This window comes from Schistocerca serialis, chromosome 2, assembly GCF_023864345.2.
Source record: "Schistocerca serialis cubense isolate TAMUIC-IGC-003099 chromosome 2, iqSchSeri2.2, whole genome shotgun sequence".
Classification (NCBI taxonomy): domain Eukaryota; kingdom Metazoa; phylum Arthropoda; class Insecta; order Orthoptera; family Acrididae; genus Schistocerca; species Schistocerca serialis.
Genome location: NC_064639.1, coordinates 683,816,902 through 683,836,010, shown reverse-complemented (window position 1 = coordinate 683,836,010; position 19,109 = coordinate 683,816,902). Strand labels below are relative to the sequence as shown.

At 41.6% G+C, this 19,109-nt stretch overlaps 1 protein-coding gene across 1 annotated transcript in view; it reads right to left on the bottom strand.

The window, feature by feature from the left end:
• LOC126457809 (lysosomal acid glucosylceramidase-like) overlaps positions 1-19,109 on the bottom strand; it is a 141,854-nt gene that overhangs the window by 58,055 nt on the left and 64,690 nt on the right. Inside the window, exon 4 of the mRNA XM_050094422.1 lies at positions 13,714-13,876. Coding sequence (XP_049950379.1) covers positions 13,714-13,876 — 163 coding nt within the window. The remainder of the gene's footprint in view (positions 1-13,713; positions 13,877-19,109) is intronic.

Genomic DNA, 19,109 nt, shown 5'->3' with positions numbered 1-19,109 from the left:
ATGTTGGAAACCAAGAATCGTACTTTAAGAGTTATGAAATGTGCATAAATTCGTGACTGTATCACAATGCTGGCGAAATTTTTTGGACACTGTTATATTCATAAGATTTTGTTTCTACAGATTTGCAACGCTAATTCTTGACCTGTGAAGTATTTTTATGTTAGACTGTCACTTTAGCGAAAATTGCTGTCGTAAATATTTCCGTACGAAAGTTAAGTGACCACCTGCACGTAATGCGTCGCGGGCACCCAGCTGTGTCAGACGCCTGGAGAAAAAGCCATTATTGCGAGCCCTTGTCAGCGGCACAGGTAGAACAAAAAAAAAGGGGAGGCCATTATCCTCGGAAATATTCTTACATCTGCAACCCTGATAACGACAAGCGTCTTTCTATGAGAGTTGAGAGAATTTCTACTAACTTACGAAATGCCACATGACTATTGAATGTTGTTTTTATGCTTTGGTTTGCGTAATTGCTTATTTCATTTGACATCTGTTTTCCAGCTGTGTTGCAGCATTGCTTTTATAAAATAAAATGCATTTGCTAATGTGAACACTTTCTGTCAGCAGATCTATTAAATAATTATTTTATGATCCACATTCTTTAAAAAAGGAGCACTTGGAAAGGAAAGAACAATAAGAAGGAACTAGTAACAGTAAAACATAATTTTCTTTTCAATTAGATGGTAATATTTTTTTTACAATAAGTTGTTGTGGTGCACCACTTTAATTACATAGACATTAAGATGATACATTTCCCTTATCTGCATTGTTGTTTAGTGTAATATTTTTTCTGCTTGCGCTATGTCATGTTTAGGTATAAGTTGCTGCTGTTTTCCAGGCATAGTGTTATTGAATTTGACTTTTGCTCATTTATGCTGCTAGCTTTGCCAATTTGCATTTTTTGCATTGCTGTTTGTGTTGATTTGTTATGTGATGCTGCATTGCCTCGTCCCTTAGTTTAGCATCTGAGCTCAGTAGATTTAAGTTAGCTTAAGAAGGGGTAGGCTATATGAGTTGCGATGAATTGGAAGAAATGCATTGAGAAAACAGGTTTAGGTAGGATTTTCTTGGAAATAAATGTTGAGGTAAGAAATGTGTGAACATATAAATACAGAAAGCATGCTTAGATAGAATTTTTTTTGGTGGAAACAAATGATGAAATAAGAGGAAAGATATATGAAGTTTTGGGTTGGACTGCAGTACCAAATGTTACACTGAAAACGAACCCTGTCCTTTCCTATTGGTGTTATCCCACTATGTGTTTGTGTACCCTTGAGTATTTGTTTTCTTCCTGTCTCTGTGTACTGTTTCATAGAATTTTTTTCTCTTCTAATACTAAGCTATATTCACTATGAGGAGGAATACTGTTATCCTCAAATATAAGTTGCATTAATAATATGTTATTTTCTTTGTAAAGTTGTTTACAATTCTGTTCTGTTTCAATGTTTATGTGTGAAATTAATGTTTCGAAAACTATTCTCATTATTTTATGTATGTACTTATGTCACTATTTTTGTAACACTGATGTATATGTTTATTTCTATTCTTTTGTAACGCCTGTTTTACTACATATGTTATCTGTATTGTTATGTTCTTTAATGATGTATTTTGTACCTTTGTAATTGTATTCTCATGTTATAATATTGTAATTGACACCAGTTCATCAAATTAAGTAACTTGTAAGCATTCCTTTCACTGCACGCGTTTCTGTTGGTCATAATATGTGGACAATATGTGAGAAGTAGGGACTGTTAGTGTTTGCACGTGTGTTAATAACTCAGCAAGGGACTGGATAACGGCATTGCTGGTTCTAAGGACAATTTCAAAAACTTTGTGAGTGCACAAGTGGTGGTTTATGGACTTGCTATATTATCCACAAGACTCTTCAATGGTGATTGAGCACCTGCACAGTCACAACAGATGGCTGCTGGCCATCTCTTCAAGGACTACAGTGGGTCTACATCTTTGATGATCCATCAGTACCATTATTTCTACAAGGACTGCAGTGGGTCTGCGCCTCTGGTGGCCCACCAATACCGTAATCTCTACCAGGACTACAGTGGGTCTGTTCTGTGATGACCTACCTACCAATATTCTTCCAAACTTCGACTGACTCTGCAGTGGGTTTGCTCTGTTGTGGCCCATTACCTGTCTGCATGTCGAGAGTCAGCACTGTCTTTCCGTTGGAAGGTCAACACTACTTCTTCAATACTGCATGGAAATCCACTACTTCTATGTGCATTTTCTTTTACTGCTTGGACTTTGAGAAAAACTCTGCATTTTTACTGTGATGAATAATGTGGACTGTCTTTATGGACTGTGAGAAATTTTGATCTTTTGACCAACATAATATTAATAAGTGTGTGCATTTTATATCTTTGTTACTGTAATTGTGAAAAATTTTTGTCAAATCTGTATTGGCCAGTGCCCAACACCATTTGTAAAAATTTTTGTGGGGAGCATGGGGGCTATGTAAGGAGGCTGTTTATGTTTTCTCTATGTAAGTAGGCTGTTTATGTTTTCTCTATGTAAGTAGGCTGTTTAGGTTTTTTATTGGTAACGCCACCTCTGTATGACAATCACTGGCTGTGCTGTGGGCAGTCTGTGTCTGCTTTGCATTGTTGTAATACTCGCCATTGTAGTGTTAGGCAGCTGGCTGTGAACAGCGCGTAGCGTTGCGCAGTTGGAGGTGAGCCGCCAGCAGTGGTGGATGTGGGGAGAGAGATGGCGGAGGTTTGTAATTTGTCATGAACTGATATATATATTATGACTTGTGATGATATTAAGGTAAATACAATGTTTGCTCTCTATTAATATCTTTCATTTGCTAACTACCCCTATCAGTAGTTAGTGCCTTCAGTAGTTTCAATCTTTTATTTAGCTGGCAGTAGTGGCGCTCGCTGTATTGCAGTAGCTTGAGCAGCGAAGATTTTTGTGAGGTAAGTGATTTATGAAAGGTATAGTTTAATGTTTGTCAGGGCCATTCTTTAGTAGGGAATTTTGAAAGTCAGATTGCGTTGCGCTAAAAATATTGTGTGTCAGGTTAAGCACAGTCTCGTGCATAATTGTTCAAAGGGGACGTTTCAACTGGTTTAGATATGTAGATGATGTCCTGTGTATGTGGACTGGTTACTACAAGACAACTCAACACATTCTTGAAAAACCTAAACGGTCAACATAAAAATATCCAGTTCACTATGGAAATTGGCAACAAATCCATAAACTTCTTAGATCTCACCATTGACGTCAGTGCACACACACATTGTTTCAAAATTTACAGAAAAACAACAACTACAGACACAGTAATACCTTCTTGCTCACAACACCCCATAGCTCACAAACATGCAGCTTTCCACTCAATGGTACACCGTCTCATATCCATTCCCATGTCCAGAGATGATTTTAAAGCAGAGTTAGATACAATAAAATTTATTGCCTCAGCCAATGGCTACAATCCAGTTCTTATTGACCACATCTTGCACAGGAAACAAAAACGGAAAATTATACCCCTCCTCTATGCCCCACTTGCTTCCCCATCCACTGTCTGCAAGAAATGGTGTACTCTACCATTTATAGGTCAGGTATCACAGACTATAGCCAAAGCACTGAAATCCTGCAAGTATAGGGTTTCCTACTATGTCAGGAACATTACAGCCCAGTGTGTTTTTAATAGCAAAGATAAGATCCAGTTATTAACCAACAGTGGGGTATACAAAATCACCTGTTCTGATTGTGACAAATTTTACATTGGTCAGTCAGGCAGAGACATATCAACTAGGCTGGCTGAACATGAACGCAGCTGGAGGTTGCAGAATTCAGACTCTGCATTTGCTGAGCATGTACTGAGTGAGGGGTCCCAACTACCAGCCAGTGTCCCATGTACTTCACTTAGCAAACAAAGGCCATAAACTCAACCTGCTGGAAGCCCTGGAAATTAACGAACATCTTGCTCACAGTCCAGATCTCATCCTAAATGACCAGACACAACTCAACACTTCCCCTCTCCTAAACTTCATATAATCATCTTTGTTGTTCATTACTTCCCACACTCTCTCTTCCTACATATTCCCATTTTCCTGTAGTCATTAAGTTGTTTTATTTCTTGCAGTTGTCTTTGTATTCCACATATGCTGTAGTTTCAATAGTTAAGGGTTTGCTTTTAACTTGTACTTGTATTACTGTCCATGTTTAACTCCCCTTGTAGCCTCCAATACTGTTCATATTTTACTTTGCTCATTTATTTAATGTAAACTGGTATACAGCCACTGCTTTGATTATAATGTTAATGTTAAAATGCAGTACCACCACACTCTCAAACTGTAGGTTCCCTCAAACACCTCAATTTTCCTGCATTTATTAATTTCTGTTTATCGTATTGATATGGCTTAAGTTCCTCGTGTATTCTGTATTTACATTGACAACTGTCTCTTCTTTTTTAATTGGTTGTGTATCACTCTCCATGTTTCATACCTCTTGATGCAGCCTTGCCTAGTACTAATTTTATCTTATTTCAATAGTTTTGTTTATCAATAGAAACTGTTATGTAGGCATGCTATTCTTATTTTGTGCTAAAGACTTTCCTGTCAACTCCATTGTTATTTATGTACTGTTCAGTTTTTACTATTTCATTGCAAAGATGTTACTCACTGTATGTTTCTACTTCACTCTAGATGTGTTACTTCTCTTCCAATGTTGTCTGCTAACATTTAACTTCTTTGGTGATAATACTCAGTAAATTAATGAAAATAAATGAACTTCCTAGAAAAGAAAGACAGTGTTCACAGCTAAATTTTATCGAAGCCAAACCCCGCATTAACTCAAATAAATAAAAGTCTAATGGACGCAAAACGCTATGATCCTACGTGCATATCAGTAACGAGTTAAATCCCCACTGGCTAAATGAATTAAATATCAGGCTCTGTCCAACTACTTCAAAGCGCAAATAAACTTCTCATGCTAACATACAAGTTCTACTGAACAACCAGCAGAAATAAAACAGAATCCTGACCACAGTAAAAAACGCCAAGAGGCCACTGAACCCACACGAAATATTTCAGAGTTTAACGAACGACGAGGCAAAAATTTCACCTAGAGAAAAGTGTGTGGCTGGATCACCACTTAGACAAGCACAGGTTCTTCAACTCAAATCTGAACAGTATGACAGTATGAACGAGCAAGATGGCTGCCACACTTTTAATCCAAACTACACGCAGACACAAACACAAACAATTTATGATCTCTCCACTATGTTATTACAGTACAAACATACATAGCATTACTTTCTAATAAGAATTTTCCTGTTCTTTCCACTGCTGCAGTCATAACTGACATAGCTGTCTTACTTTATTAATTATGGGCAAAACTATGAAAATAAATAAACAATTAAAAAGAACAATTGTAAATATAAATCTTACAAACTAAATATAATATATGATGTGTAATCAAGTCTGCCAATACATAGTACCTTGCCAATCGTTTACGTGTCCTGTATTAAATTATCTGGCGAGTTAAATCAAAAGTTCAATAACACGTATCTTGCAGGCTAATTATTTAAGCTACTGCACAGTTGACGTGTACTGAAGACCGCTACAGCTTGATAAGTCGATCTCTTTGTTACCACAAAAATTTTAGAATTTATTAATTATTTATTAAATACACATTCTCGGCACTGTAAGTTCCCTCATATATTAATTACAAAGCATACCTACATACCACCCCAAGAACCATGGACCTTGCCGTTGGTGGGGAGGCTTGCGTGCCTCAGTGATACAGATAGCCGTACCGTAGGTGCAACCACAACGGAGGGGTATCTGTTGAGAGGACAGACAAACGTGTGGTTCCTGAAGAGGGGCAGCAGCCTTTTCAGTAGTTGCAGGGGCAACAGTCTGGATGATTGACTGATCTGGCCTTGTAACACTAACCAAAGCAGCCTTGCTGTGCTGGTACTGCGAACGGCTGAAAGCAAGGGGAAACTACGGCCGTAATTTTTCCCGAGAGCATGCAGCTTTACTGTGCGATTAAATGATGATGGCGTCCTCTTGGGTAAAATATTCCGGAGGTAAAATAGTCCCCCATTCGGATCTCTGGGCGGGGACTACTCAAGAGGACGTTGTTATCAGGAGAAAGAAAACTGGCGTTCTACGGATCGGGGCGTGGAATGTCAGATCCATTGATCGGGCAGGTAGGTTAGAAAATTTAAAAAGGGAAATGGATAGGTTAAAGTTAGATATAGTGGGAATTAGTGAAGTTCGGTGGCAGGAGGAACAAGACTTCTGGTCAGGTGAATACAGGGTTATAAATACAAAATCAAATAGGGGTAATGCAGGAGTCGGTTTAATAATGAATAAAAAAATAGGAGTGCGGGTAAGCTACTACAAACAGCATAGCGAACGCATTATTGTGGCCAAGATAGACACGAAGCCCATGCCTACCACAGTAGTACAAGTTTATATGCCAACTAGCTCTGCAGATGACGAAGAAATTGAAGAAATGTATGATAAAATAAAAGAAATTATTCAAATAGTGAAGGGAGACGAAAATTTAATGGTCATGGGTGACTGGAATTCAGTAGTAGGAAAAGGGAGAGAAGCAAACGTAGTAGGTGAATATGGATTGGGGCTATGAAAGAGGAAGCCGCGTGATAGAATTTTGCACAGAGCACAACTTAATCATAGCTAACACTTGGTTCAAGAACCATAAAAGAGGGTTGTATACATGGAAGAAGCCTGGAGATACTGACAGGTTTCAGATAGATTACATAATGGTAAGACAGAGATTTAGGAACCAGGTTTTAAATTGTAAGACATTTCCAGGGGCAGATGTGGACTCTGACCACAATCTATTGGTTATGAACTGTAGATTAAAACTGAAGAAACTGCAAAAAGGTGGGAAATTAAGGTGATGGGACCTGGATAAACTGCAAGAACCACGGGTTGTACAGAGTTTCAGGGAGAGCATAATGGAACAATTGACAGGAATGGGGGAAAGAAATACAATAGAAGAAGAATGGGTAGCTTTGAGAGATGAAGTAGTGAAGGCAGCAGAGGACGTAGTAGGTAAAAAGATGAGGGCTAGTAGAAATCCTTGGGTAACAGAAGAAATACTGAATTTAATTGATGAAAGGAGAAAATATAAAAATGCAGTAAATGAAGCAGGCAAAAAGGAATACAAACGTCTCAAAAACGAGATCGACAGGAAGTGCAAAATGGCTAAGCAGGGATGGCTAGAGGACAAATGTAAGGATGTAGAGGGTTATCTCATGAGGGGTAAGATAGATACTGCCTACAGGAAAATTAAAGAGATCTTTGGAGAACAGAGAACCACTTGTATGAATATGAAGAGTTCAGATGGAAACCCAGTTCTAAGCAAAGAAGGGAAAGCAGAAAGGTGGAGGGAGTATATAGAGGGCCTATACAAGGGCAATGTACTTGAGGACAATATTATGGAAATGGAAGAGGATGTAGATGAAGATGAAATGGGAGATACGATACTGCGTGAAGAGTTTGACAGAGCACTGAAAGACCTGAGTCGAAACAAGGCCCCGGGAGTAGACAACATTACATTAGAACTACTGACGGCCTTGGGAGAGCCAGTCCTGACAAAACTCTACCATCTGGTGAGCAAGATGTATGAGACAGGCGAAATACCCTCAGACTTCAAGAAGAATATAATAATTCCGATCCCAAAGAAAGCAGGTGCTGACAGATGTGAAAATTACCGAACAATCAGTTTAATAAGTCACGGATGCAAAATACTGACGCGTATTCTCTACAGACGAATGGAAAAACTGGTAGAAGCCGACCTCGGGGAAGATCAGTTTGGATTCCGTAGAAATATTGGAACACGTGAGGCAATACTGACTCTACGACTTATCTTAGAAGCTACATTAAGGAAAGGCAAACCTACGTTTCTAGCATTTGTAGACTTAGAGAAAGCTTTTGACAATGTTGACTGGAATACTCTTTTTCAAATTCTGAAGGTGGCAGGGGTAAAATACAGGGAGCGAAAGGCTATTTACAATTTGTACAGAAACCAGATGGCAGTTATAAGAGTTGAGGAGGGGCATGAAAGGGAAGCAGTGGTTGGGAAGGGAGTGAGACAGGGTTGTAGCCTATCCCCGATGTTATTTAATCTGTATATTGAGCAAACAGTGAAGGAAACAAAAGAAAATTTTGAAGTAGGTATTAAAATCCAGGGAGAAGAAATAAAAACTTTGAGGTTTGCCGATGGCATTGTAATTCTGTCAGAGACAGCAAAGGACTTGGAAGAGCAGTTGAACGGAATGGACAGTGTCTTGCAACTAGGGTATAAGATGAACATGAATAAAAGGAAAACAAGGATAATGGAATGTAGTCGAATTAAGTCGGGTGATGCTGAGGGAATTAGATTAGGAAATGAGGCACTTAAAGTAGTAAAAGAGTTTTGCTATTTGGGGAGCAAAATAACTGATGATGGTCGAAGTAGAGAGGATATAAAATGTAGACTGGCAATGGCGAGGAAAACGTTTCTGAAGAAGAGAAATTTGTTAACATCGAGTATTGATTTAAATGTCAGGAAGTCGTTTCTGAAAGTATTTGTATGGAGCGTAGCCATGTTTGGAAGTGAAACATGGACGATAACTAGTTTGGACAAGAAGAGAATAGAAGCTTTCGAAATGTGGTGCTACAGAAGAATGCTGAAGATTAGATGGGTACATCATATAACTAATGAGGAGGTATTGTATAGGATTGGGGAGAAGAGGAGCTTGTGGCACAACTTAACTAGAAGAAGGAATCGGTTGGTAGGACATGTTCTTAGGCATCAAGGGATCACCAATTTAGTATTGGAGGGCAGCGTAGAGGGTAGAAATCGTAGAGGGAGACCAAGAGATGAATACGCTAAACACATTCAGAAGGATGTAGGTTGCAGTAGGTACTGGGTGATGAAGAAGCTTGCACAGGATAGAGTAGCATGGAGAGCTGCATCAAACCAGTCTCAGGACTGAAGACCACAACATCAACAACACCTACATATAAGCAGAATTGTTTTTACTTCCTCTTTAGCATGATACGATCTCTTTGTTACCACAAAATTTTAAAAGTTATTAATTATTTATTAAATTTCAGTTAAATACATATTCTCAGTTGAAAGTTCCCTCGCATATTAATTACAGAGCATATCCATATATCAGCAGAATCGTTTTTACTTCCTCTTTAAGACGATATATCGTGCTTCTCTCTACCTACAGTGGTCTGTTCTGCAGGTCTGCAGATGCAAATAATATAAATCTAGCCTTTGTGTGCTGACTTCGGAACTGACGTCACGTCCGCCGCGTTTGAAAGTTGACGGAAGTACACGGCCACGCCGCCTTTGCGGACCGCTTATACCCCCACACCTTCCCATCAGAGGAGCGCTCGCCTCACTTTCACAACACAGTGCGTGAAAACCAAAACCCGCTCCAGATAAAGATCCGTCACTCGTACCCAGATATGATACGTCGTGTCACATACTCAGTGTTGTTGTTGTAGTCTTCAGTCTGACGCCTTGTTTGATGCACCTCACCCCGCTAGTCTGTACTGTCCAAGCCCCTTCATATCTGCATAGCTACTGACACAAACATCCATTTGAACCCGTTTAGTGTATCTGAGGCTACAGTTTCTATCCCCACACTTCGCTCCATTATCAAACTGACTATTCCTTGATATCCAGGATATTTCCTATCAAATGGTCCCTTCATTTGGTTGAAGTGTGCTATAAATTTCTTTCTTCTTCAGTTCGATACAGTACTTCTTCGTCAGTTATTCGAGCCATCCATCTAATCTTCCGCATTTTTCTGTAATGCTGTATTTCAAAATTTTCTTCTCTTTTTGTTTGAAGTGTTCACCGTTCAAGTTTCACTTCTGCGCAAGGTTACACCGCAGCCTTAAATGAAGACTTCCTAATACTTAAATTTACATTCTGTGTTAACAAACTTCTCTTTTTCAGCAATTCTTTCCTTGCTATTGTCAAGCTGCATTTTATATCTTACCTACTTCAACCATCATCAGTTATTTTGCTGCTAAAACAGCAAAACTTATTAGTTTTACTATTTCATTTTCTAATCTCACTCTCTTAGCAACGCCTGATTTAATTGGACTATACTCCATTATCCTTGTCTTGCTTATCTTAATGCCCAGTTTGCACCCTCCTTTCGAGATACTATCCATTCCGTTCAGCTGTTCTTCCAAATCATTTGCCTTCACTGACAGAATTACAGGGTCATTCTTATTTATTTTCCTTGAACATTAACTTCCTTTCCAAACATCACCTGGCTTTACTTTACTGATTGCTCTATGTACAATTTGAATAACATCAGAAGTAGACCTCAACCCTTTCTTATTTCTTTCTCTACTGCTGCTTTATTTTCATGTCCTCTGGCTCATAAAACTGTACACTGGCTTCTGTACGAGTTGTAGATAAGATTTCGCTCCCTATATTTTACGCTTGCGAACTTAAGAATTTGGAAGACGGTAATCTAGTCAGTAGTGTCGAAAGCTTTATCTAAATCCACAGATGCTGTAATCGTAGCTTTCTCTTCCTTTAGCCTGTCTTCTAAGATAATTCATAGGCAAACTGCCTATTGGCTTCTGTCTCGGGTTCTTAGGCCGACGTTCATCTAATGATTTTACTGACGTTTCGCCAGCACGAGTGGCTGGCATTGTCAAAGCTTCACCCTCCATTGCCGGTGGTGAACTCAGGGGGTGTGACAGCAGCGTGACGCCTCTGTAATTTCCACATTTTCGTCGATTACCCTGTCTGAACAGAAGGATGATGACTCCTTCACTCCAATCTTCTGGGATTTTGTTTTCTTTCCAAACACTGATAACACTCTACACAGACAATTTAAGCCTAATATTCCAGCTGCCTTTATCATGTCTGAGCTGAGATCATCAAAGCCTGTCGACTTTTCATTCCGCATGCTCCGAAATACTGTTCCAACCTCACGCCATGTTAATGGATGTCCTTTGGTTGGACCTCATTAATTACTCTACAGTCATTGATGGTTGTGTTGTCCGCCTTCCATGTAGCAGCATGTTGAAGTACTTTTCTCATTTCATCCTGATGATTTCCTCTGTTCATATTACGTTACTGTCTTCTGTTTCTAGCGCAAGGACATTTGCATATTCATTTCGTTTATTCTGTAGTGCTTTGTATAGTATTTTCCTACTTCCATGACAATCTTCCTCTATCCTTGTAGTAAATTTTTACCAGCACTTTTCCTTTTATTCCTAGATCAGACTTTCTACGGTTCGTTTCCTTCTTCGGTATTCCTTTGCTAGATATTAAATTGCTAATTCATTTCGTCTATCATCTATTTTCTGTTTTTCATGGGTGTAGGAATTCCGTCTCTTTGAACCGCTTAAAGATTCTCTACGGGGAACACACTTCGAAGATGAGGAGAGTATCAGTCCTGTATTGAAAATATGGCTACGCCTCCAGGGCAGGAGCTTTTACCAGCAGGGAATACATGCTTTTCCTCAACGTTGGCGTACGGCCATAGAACGTGATGCAGACTACGTAGAAAAATAGGACATGTACAAGACATGTTGATGTATAATGCCACCATATTCTGACTCTTAACAATAAATATGTTCTGAGAAATAAAAATGTGGGACGTTACTTATTGAACGACCCTCGTAAATTAGGAATTGTTGTATTCTTCCATATAATTTATGTGATGTCCCCGTTTCTTCCCCTTCCTGGTTCTAAAAACCAATCTTGTTATCACAAATTCTGTAACTATTCCTGCCACTGTCAAAACTTACTCTCTGGCTAACTTTACTAACGCTGTTAGGATCACCGGATTAGTTATCCCGCGTTTATTCTCCATTTAGGCGTTATTACGTGTTCATATGACTCATTATCCGCATTGTTCCGAGAACAGAACTAAGCGTCTCCTAACTGGGTCGGTACAATTGGCCCTTAGTAGTGTAGCCATCTGGCAAAACGTTTCTGTCAAAATTTCATTTTCTTCGATACACGGAGAAGATATTATGTAATCTTTCTTACCTGTTATTCCTGTTAGTCGTTTATTTCCAATTTGGTGGTGTGAATCTATGGATTTCGCTAATAATTACAGTAAGTCTTTATCATTCGCACACCCAATCAACCACATAAATAACAGCAATTGGCAATGACGTTTTCGAGTTTATTCGGTTCAGCTCTTATTGCCCCGTCCTCTTCTGTCTGCGGTAAAGTTTTTTATTTCTAGATGCTACAGAAATTCCCCTGGCAGAGGCATCATGTGCGCTATGCACGCATTCAAAAGTCAACTTATGATTCGTTCAGAAATCATAAATTAAGATACTGCTGATACATGGTGCAATAACGCTCTGGTGGGTGGTTTTAGGGGTTTAAATCACATCGGGGTATGACCATGTGGTGCATTTGTCGTCGCACGGTGGCGCTGGCAGCAGTCCACATATGCAGAGGTGTGATGGTGCATGTCAGAGTACGGTGCAACGAGTAAGTGTGCAGACGTTTTCAGACATGCTGATGGTGATTGTGTGTTGAAAATAGCTCAACGATTCCAGCAGTCAGGAAACGTGTCCAGGCGCTACACGCGGGACGTCCACAGTGTACAACATCACAAGAAGACCTATATATCACCATCAGGGCCCGCAGACGGCCAGAGAGTACTGCAGGTAGCCTTTCTCGGGACCTGGAACTGGAACAGTTCTCCAGACACACAGTGTACAGAGGACTGAACAGAGATGGTTTATTCGGCCAGAGACCTGCAAGGTGCATTCCACTGACCCCTGATCACAGGAGAGCCCGTAAAGCCTGGTGTCAAGAACACAGGACATGGTCGTTGGAACAGTGGTCCCAGGTTATGTTCACGGACGAGTCCAGGTATAGTCTGAACAGTGATTCTCGCCGGGTTTTCATCTGGCGTGAACCAGGAACCAGATAACAACCCCTCAATGTCCTTGAAAGGGATCTGTATGGAGGTCGTGGTTTGATGGTGTGGGGTGTGATTATAATTGGTGCACGTGCACCCCTACATGTCTTTGAAAGAGGAGCTGTAACAGGTCAGGTGTATCGAGACATCATTTTTCACCAGTATGTCCGCCTTTTCAGGGGTGCAGTGGGTCGGGCCTTCCTCGTGATGGATGTTAAAGCACGGCCCCACCGAGCTGCCATCGTGGAGGAGTACCTTGAAATAGAAGATATCAGGCGAATGGACTGGCCTGCCTTTTCTCCAGACCTAAACCCCATCGAGCACGTCTGGGATGCTCTCGGTCTACGTATCGCTGCACATTTGTAAACCTCTACGAGACTTCTGGAGCTCCGACAGGCACTGGTGCAAGAATGGGAGGCTATACCCCAGTAGCTGCTCGACCACCTGATCCATAGTATGCCTGCCCGTTGTGCGGCCTGTGTTCGTGTGCATGGTGATCATATCCCATATTGATGTCGGGGTACATGCGCAGGAAACAGTGGCGTTTTGTAGCACATGTGTTTCGGGACGTTTTTCTCAACTTATCACTAATACCGTTTACTTACAGATCTGTGCGTGTGTATTCCCTATGTGCCTATGCTATTAGCGCCAGTTTTGTGTAGTGCCATGTTGTGTGGCACCACATTCTGCTATTATCCTTAATTTATGAGCACGAGTGTGTACAAGCTATGATGATCGTGGAACTGAAGTCTTGATTCTTAAGTGTAAAGCAGGTACATAATCATATAAATTACCTTGTATTCGATGTCTTCCGGCTGGAGACTAAAGTTCTTTAGGGACGGGTCAGGAGTCTTGCTGTCGTCGTACGTGTAGTTGCGCACCGAGAAGTCGGTGCCACCCATGGGCACGCGCACCAGCGAGTACCGCGAGCTGCCATCGCTGTTTCCAAAGTAACTCCTGCAACACAGCGCCGTCTGTCAACACACCTGGCAGAAAGCAGTGCTACCCACCTAGGACCAATGACCACGATGTCTGGTCCCTTCCCCCAAATCAACCAATCCTACCCAGCAATGTACTGCATCGCATGACTGACAGGGAAGCGGAGCATAAATCGCAGACAGTGGTAAGACTGTTCAGCCACCAGCCCACTTCCATGAAACCACTGCAGTAACAACCAGTAAGTATTAACTCTAAATCCTTTGGTCCAACAGTCTATCTATAACTTTGACGTTCCGTCAGACCCTCCCTACAGCAATGCCTCAGGCATCTTTGCTGTCAGTGCTGGAGTGGCATATGGTCAGCACACCTATGTTCTGATACTTGACGTCGTCTTTTCAAAGAACGGACACCACCCCTCTTTCAAATGGCTGTTCGTGTTCCCTAATGCAGCCGAGTCCATGACACTTCAGTCCTCTCTCTGAGACAAATCCTTGGCAGTTTCTGTGACTGAACCCAAAGTCTCCTCGGAGAGTTGTGTTACACTCGCTAAGGACAGGACTCAGAGCCGACCTTGTATCACTGTTTCGTTGGGTGGCCAAAATCAACAGATTTATTGTTAAAAATTATATTTACTGACGCATTTTGGGTGTAATCCATCTCCAGAACGTCTGTCAAAATGGATTTGTGATGAGAGTACAATCACAACGTATATGTGATATTAAGAGTAAACAAACTTCAGTTCACATACTACATAAAAAGCCTCAACACATAGCTTGGTATTACTGTTACCAACAAGTGCTACCAGGTGCTATGGCTGTAGTAGCGTTGAAAACCTGCGTTAATAGTCGATAGACAAATTAATAACAAAAATTTAAAAAGGAAATTGAAAAAGGAACGTTCAAATTTTTTTATGAATTGATGGGTCTAAAAGTAAGAGTTATAGCAGATTAGCGAAACATTTGACGTGCCTTTAAATGACGCTCGAAATCATGTACAGCGGCTGAGAAGCTCTTGCGTTAGTGATACAAGGAGGCTACTAAGTGACATCCACGATTCTAAGTTAAACAGTGAACCTTTTAACTCTCTATTGGCGTCTCACTTGGTTCAAATGGCTCTGAGCACTATGGGACTTAACTTCTGAGGTCATGAGTCCCCTAGAACTTAGAACTACTTAAACCTAACTAACCTAAGGACATCACACACATCCATGCCCGAGGCAGGATTCGAACCTGCGCCCGTAGCGGTCGCGCGGTTCCAGACTGTAGCGCCTAGAACCGCTCATCCACTCCGGCCGGCCATCTCACTTGCTGTAGATGATTTCACGGCTCATTCAAAGGCCTGTCAAATGTTTCTCCGATAGCTGTTATTTCTCACTTTTAGTCCCGTATTATGGTGGAGCGGCACAACAGAGGATTGGGCAGCTGGCGCAGCGCTGTTTGGCGCCCAGGTGCGGTGGGTGGGGCCAGGGTGCGGCGTGGCCGCCTGCGGGCTCGCTTCATTGCATGGACGGCAAACTCGCAAACCGGCCGATCGGAACTGTTTCTCAAACGATTTTCATGAAACTGCTCGGTAAGGAAATTTGATTCTCGCGGATCTCATACCTTTACTTGTCAGCTTCAATCATTTCGTTAATGGTCATAGTTATTGTGATAAAAAAAATGGAAATGAGCGTATGGCATCGGTAGCCGGAAGGTCCCTATTCTGGGAAGTTCGGCCGCCAAGTGCAAGTCTTATTTCATTCGACGTCACATTGGGCGACTTGCGCGCCCGTGATGAGGATGAAATGAAGATCAGGACAACGCAACACCCAGTCCCCGAGCGGAGAAGATCTCCATACAGTTTTTGTATCACAGAGGGCAGCTAACCCTCTGACCGAACACGCTGAGCTACCGTGCTGGCTGCTCAACTAAGCGGGCAGACAGTTAGTGCGATATTTACTGTAAGAATTTCAAGAAGTTTGCAATAGCGGTGACTATCAGTTTGTATTTGGTGCATGTTAGGTTATATGTTCTTGCATATGAAATGTAGCTAACATACTGAATTTTTCTTTAAACTTAGAAGGAATCGCTATCTATCAGCAATCTTGAGGAAATTGATCGTAAGTAAAGCACATCGTCGAGAACTCACACGCCAGTGAAAAAACGACAATGAAATATTCCTTCCTCGTATCTCATAAACGTTTTGATATATCGAAACAAGATTTTGGCAAATCTAAAGAGCAGAATATTTTGTAATATGATTAATAGCAGTGACTTCCATATCTAACCCATATTCAAACAACTACAGATTTTTCCAATGAAAGAATGTCATCGATAGCTGATGGAACGAGAATTTTTACAGGGTCCTAGGAACCAGAAGTAGTTTTCGAAGCATGGCTCTTAGATTCACTGTAAGATTCACAACTGCTCTAAGTTGTCCTGTTTTCAAGAAGGGACTTCGAACAGATGTGCACAACTATAGACCTATATCTCTAACGTCGATCAGTTTTAGAATTTTGGAACACGTATAACGTTCGAGTATAATGACCTTTCTGGAGACTAGAAATCTACTCTGTAGGAATCAGCATGGGTTTCGAAAAAGACGATCGTGTGAAACCCAGCTAGCGCTGCTCGTCCACGAGACTCAGACTCAGAGGGCCATAGATATGGGTTCCCAGGTAGATGCCGTGTTTCTTGACTTCCGCAAGGCGTTCGATACAGTTCCCCACAGTCGTTTAATGAACAAAGTAAGAGCATATGGACTATCAGACCAATTGTGTGACTGGATTGAAGAGTTCCTACATAACAGAACGCACCATGTAATTCTCAATGGAGAGAAGTCTTCCGAAGTAAGAGTGATTTCAGGTATGCCGCAGAGGAGTGTCGTAGGACCGTTGCCATTCACGATATATATAAATGACCTTGTGGATAACATCGGAAGTTCACTGAGGCTATTTGCGGATGATGCTGTAGTATATCGAGAGGTTGTAACAATGGAAAATTGTACTGAAATGCAGGAGGTTCTGCAACGAATTGACGCATGGTGCAGGGAATGGCAATTGAATCTCAATGTAGACAAGTGTAATGTGTTGCGAATACATAGAAAGAAAGATCCTTTATCATTTAGCTACAATATAGCAGGTCAGCAACTGGAAGCAGAACTTAGATCTACTTAAACCTAACTAACCTAAGGACCTCAGACGTTAAGTCCCATAGTACTCAGAGCCATTTGAACCATTTTGAACTGACTAACAAGTCACAATGCAATGCAATGTACCTTTACACGGAGTGGTATCTTCAACTTTCCTAACAGTCATCTGAGGGATAGTATGCAGAACCGCCATGGTATGGTGACAGCGAATCATCAGCATCGGTAGACGTCTGATGTTTGGGCAGGGATAATTGACGACCATATTTTGGACCCAGTCTTCCTTCTACATCGCCTAACAGGCCGGAATTATCGGCATCTCTTGCAAGTGACTTTGCCTCCCATGCTAGAAGAAGTGTCACTAACGATTCGAAGGGTTATTTAGCTAGTACATGATGGTGCTCCAGCCCACTTCGCCATTAACGTCCGGATGCACCTGAATCATGTCTTCCCATGGTCAATGGATCGGAGGAGAGGGTCCAGTTTCATGGCCTGCTCTTTCTCTGAATCTCAACCCATGCGATTTCTGGTTATGGGGCCATCTCAAAAGTATCGTGCATGCAGAGCCCATTCCAGATGTTGAGACACGGCAGCAGCGTATTCATGCTGTGTTAGACACTATTCGGATGCAGCCTGGCCGATTCGTGTGAGACAGAAAGTGCTACGGTGTGTACACTCATGGGTGGAGGAGCATCGAAACCATTTTCAACATATACTGTAACCTTGGCTGCATGGTAGAGTACATATTAGACTGCAATCTCTGTAACAGTGAGTGATTGAATAAACGATCTCTACCATGGAAATCATGCGTTTTCCGACATAAGTTCATAGGCCTTTTTTGTTCCATATCCTCTCAGAGTTTGTACACGGTGGGAAAAAGCACCCTGTATGCAACAATAAAAGCATGTTAACATTGTGAACGACCTCAGATTTGACTGAACCCGCAAAGGCACGTGATACTTCAGCAGCAACCCAAGAGGCTAAAAAGCGAAGGGTGTCTCAGTTTGATTCGTTATATGGTCAATGCAGCGAGCAAGTGACAAGGTAAGAAAAATATATAAGTCGTATAACCTGAGCAAAGAGGAACGGTGAATTTTTCTAGCGGCGATACGAGTCACAATTCGAGATAAACCACTGACGTTAACGACGCTGACAAAGGGCAGATTGTTACGGCCCCACACATGGTAACGAACATTTCGGGAACGGCGAGGCTGATCCGTTGTTCCCTTGTTACCATCGTGGACATCTAAGGAAAGTGACTGAAGGTCGGTGAAACCACGACTAGGCGACTACGTTGCGGATCCCAATGTGTCATCACAGATGTGTGCCGATGGGTGAAGCTGAATAGGCGCCGTTCTTTGGCAGATCTGACGATGGAGTACAACACTGTTGCAGGCGTTACGTGTTTCGGAATACATCGTTCAGCGCACATTGTTAAACATGTGGTTCAGCAACAGGTGATTCAAGGACATCGTCAATAACGATTCCCGTGAGCACGTAATCATAAAGATTGAACTGCGGCCCGGGAAATGTGTCGCTTGGACGGATGAATTTCGTTACACCAGGTCGTTGGTCCTAACAGGATACGCACATTCACCTGTGCTTCCATGATAGTAATCGAAGGCAGCATGACAGATGTGGACTACGTGTAAATTACTGCGGACCACCTGTGTGCCTTCACGCTTGATGTGTTTCCCAACGGCGATGTCATGACTCAGCAGAATAGCTCTAGGTGCTACACGCGCAGAACAGTCCTACAGTGTTCGAGATACATGAAATTGAATCCACGTTGATGTCCTGGCCAGCAAATGCGCCTTATAAGAACCCGATTGAACATATCGGAGACACAGTCGGACCCTAGTTCCATATCTTCAAACCACGAGCGCGTAATTTACAGTAATGGCGTAGACAGCTGGTGCCACATACCTCCGAAAAGTCTACTAACGACTTGTCGAAGCCACGTCGGGCAGAATCGCTGCTGTATTGCGTTCCAAAAGTGAACAAACACGCCATTAAGTAGGTGCCCATAATGTTTTAGTTCATCAGGGTCATTGTAATTTCATCAAACCATGTTTTAAATGGCGTCCTCAAATATTTATGACGACCAGCCGCTACCCACATTTTA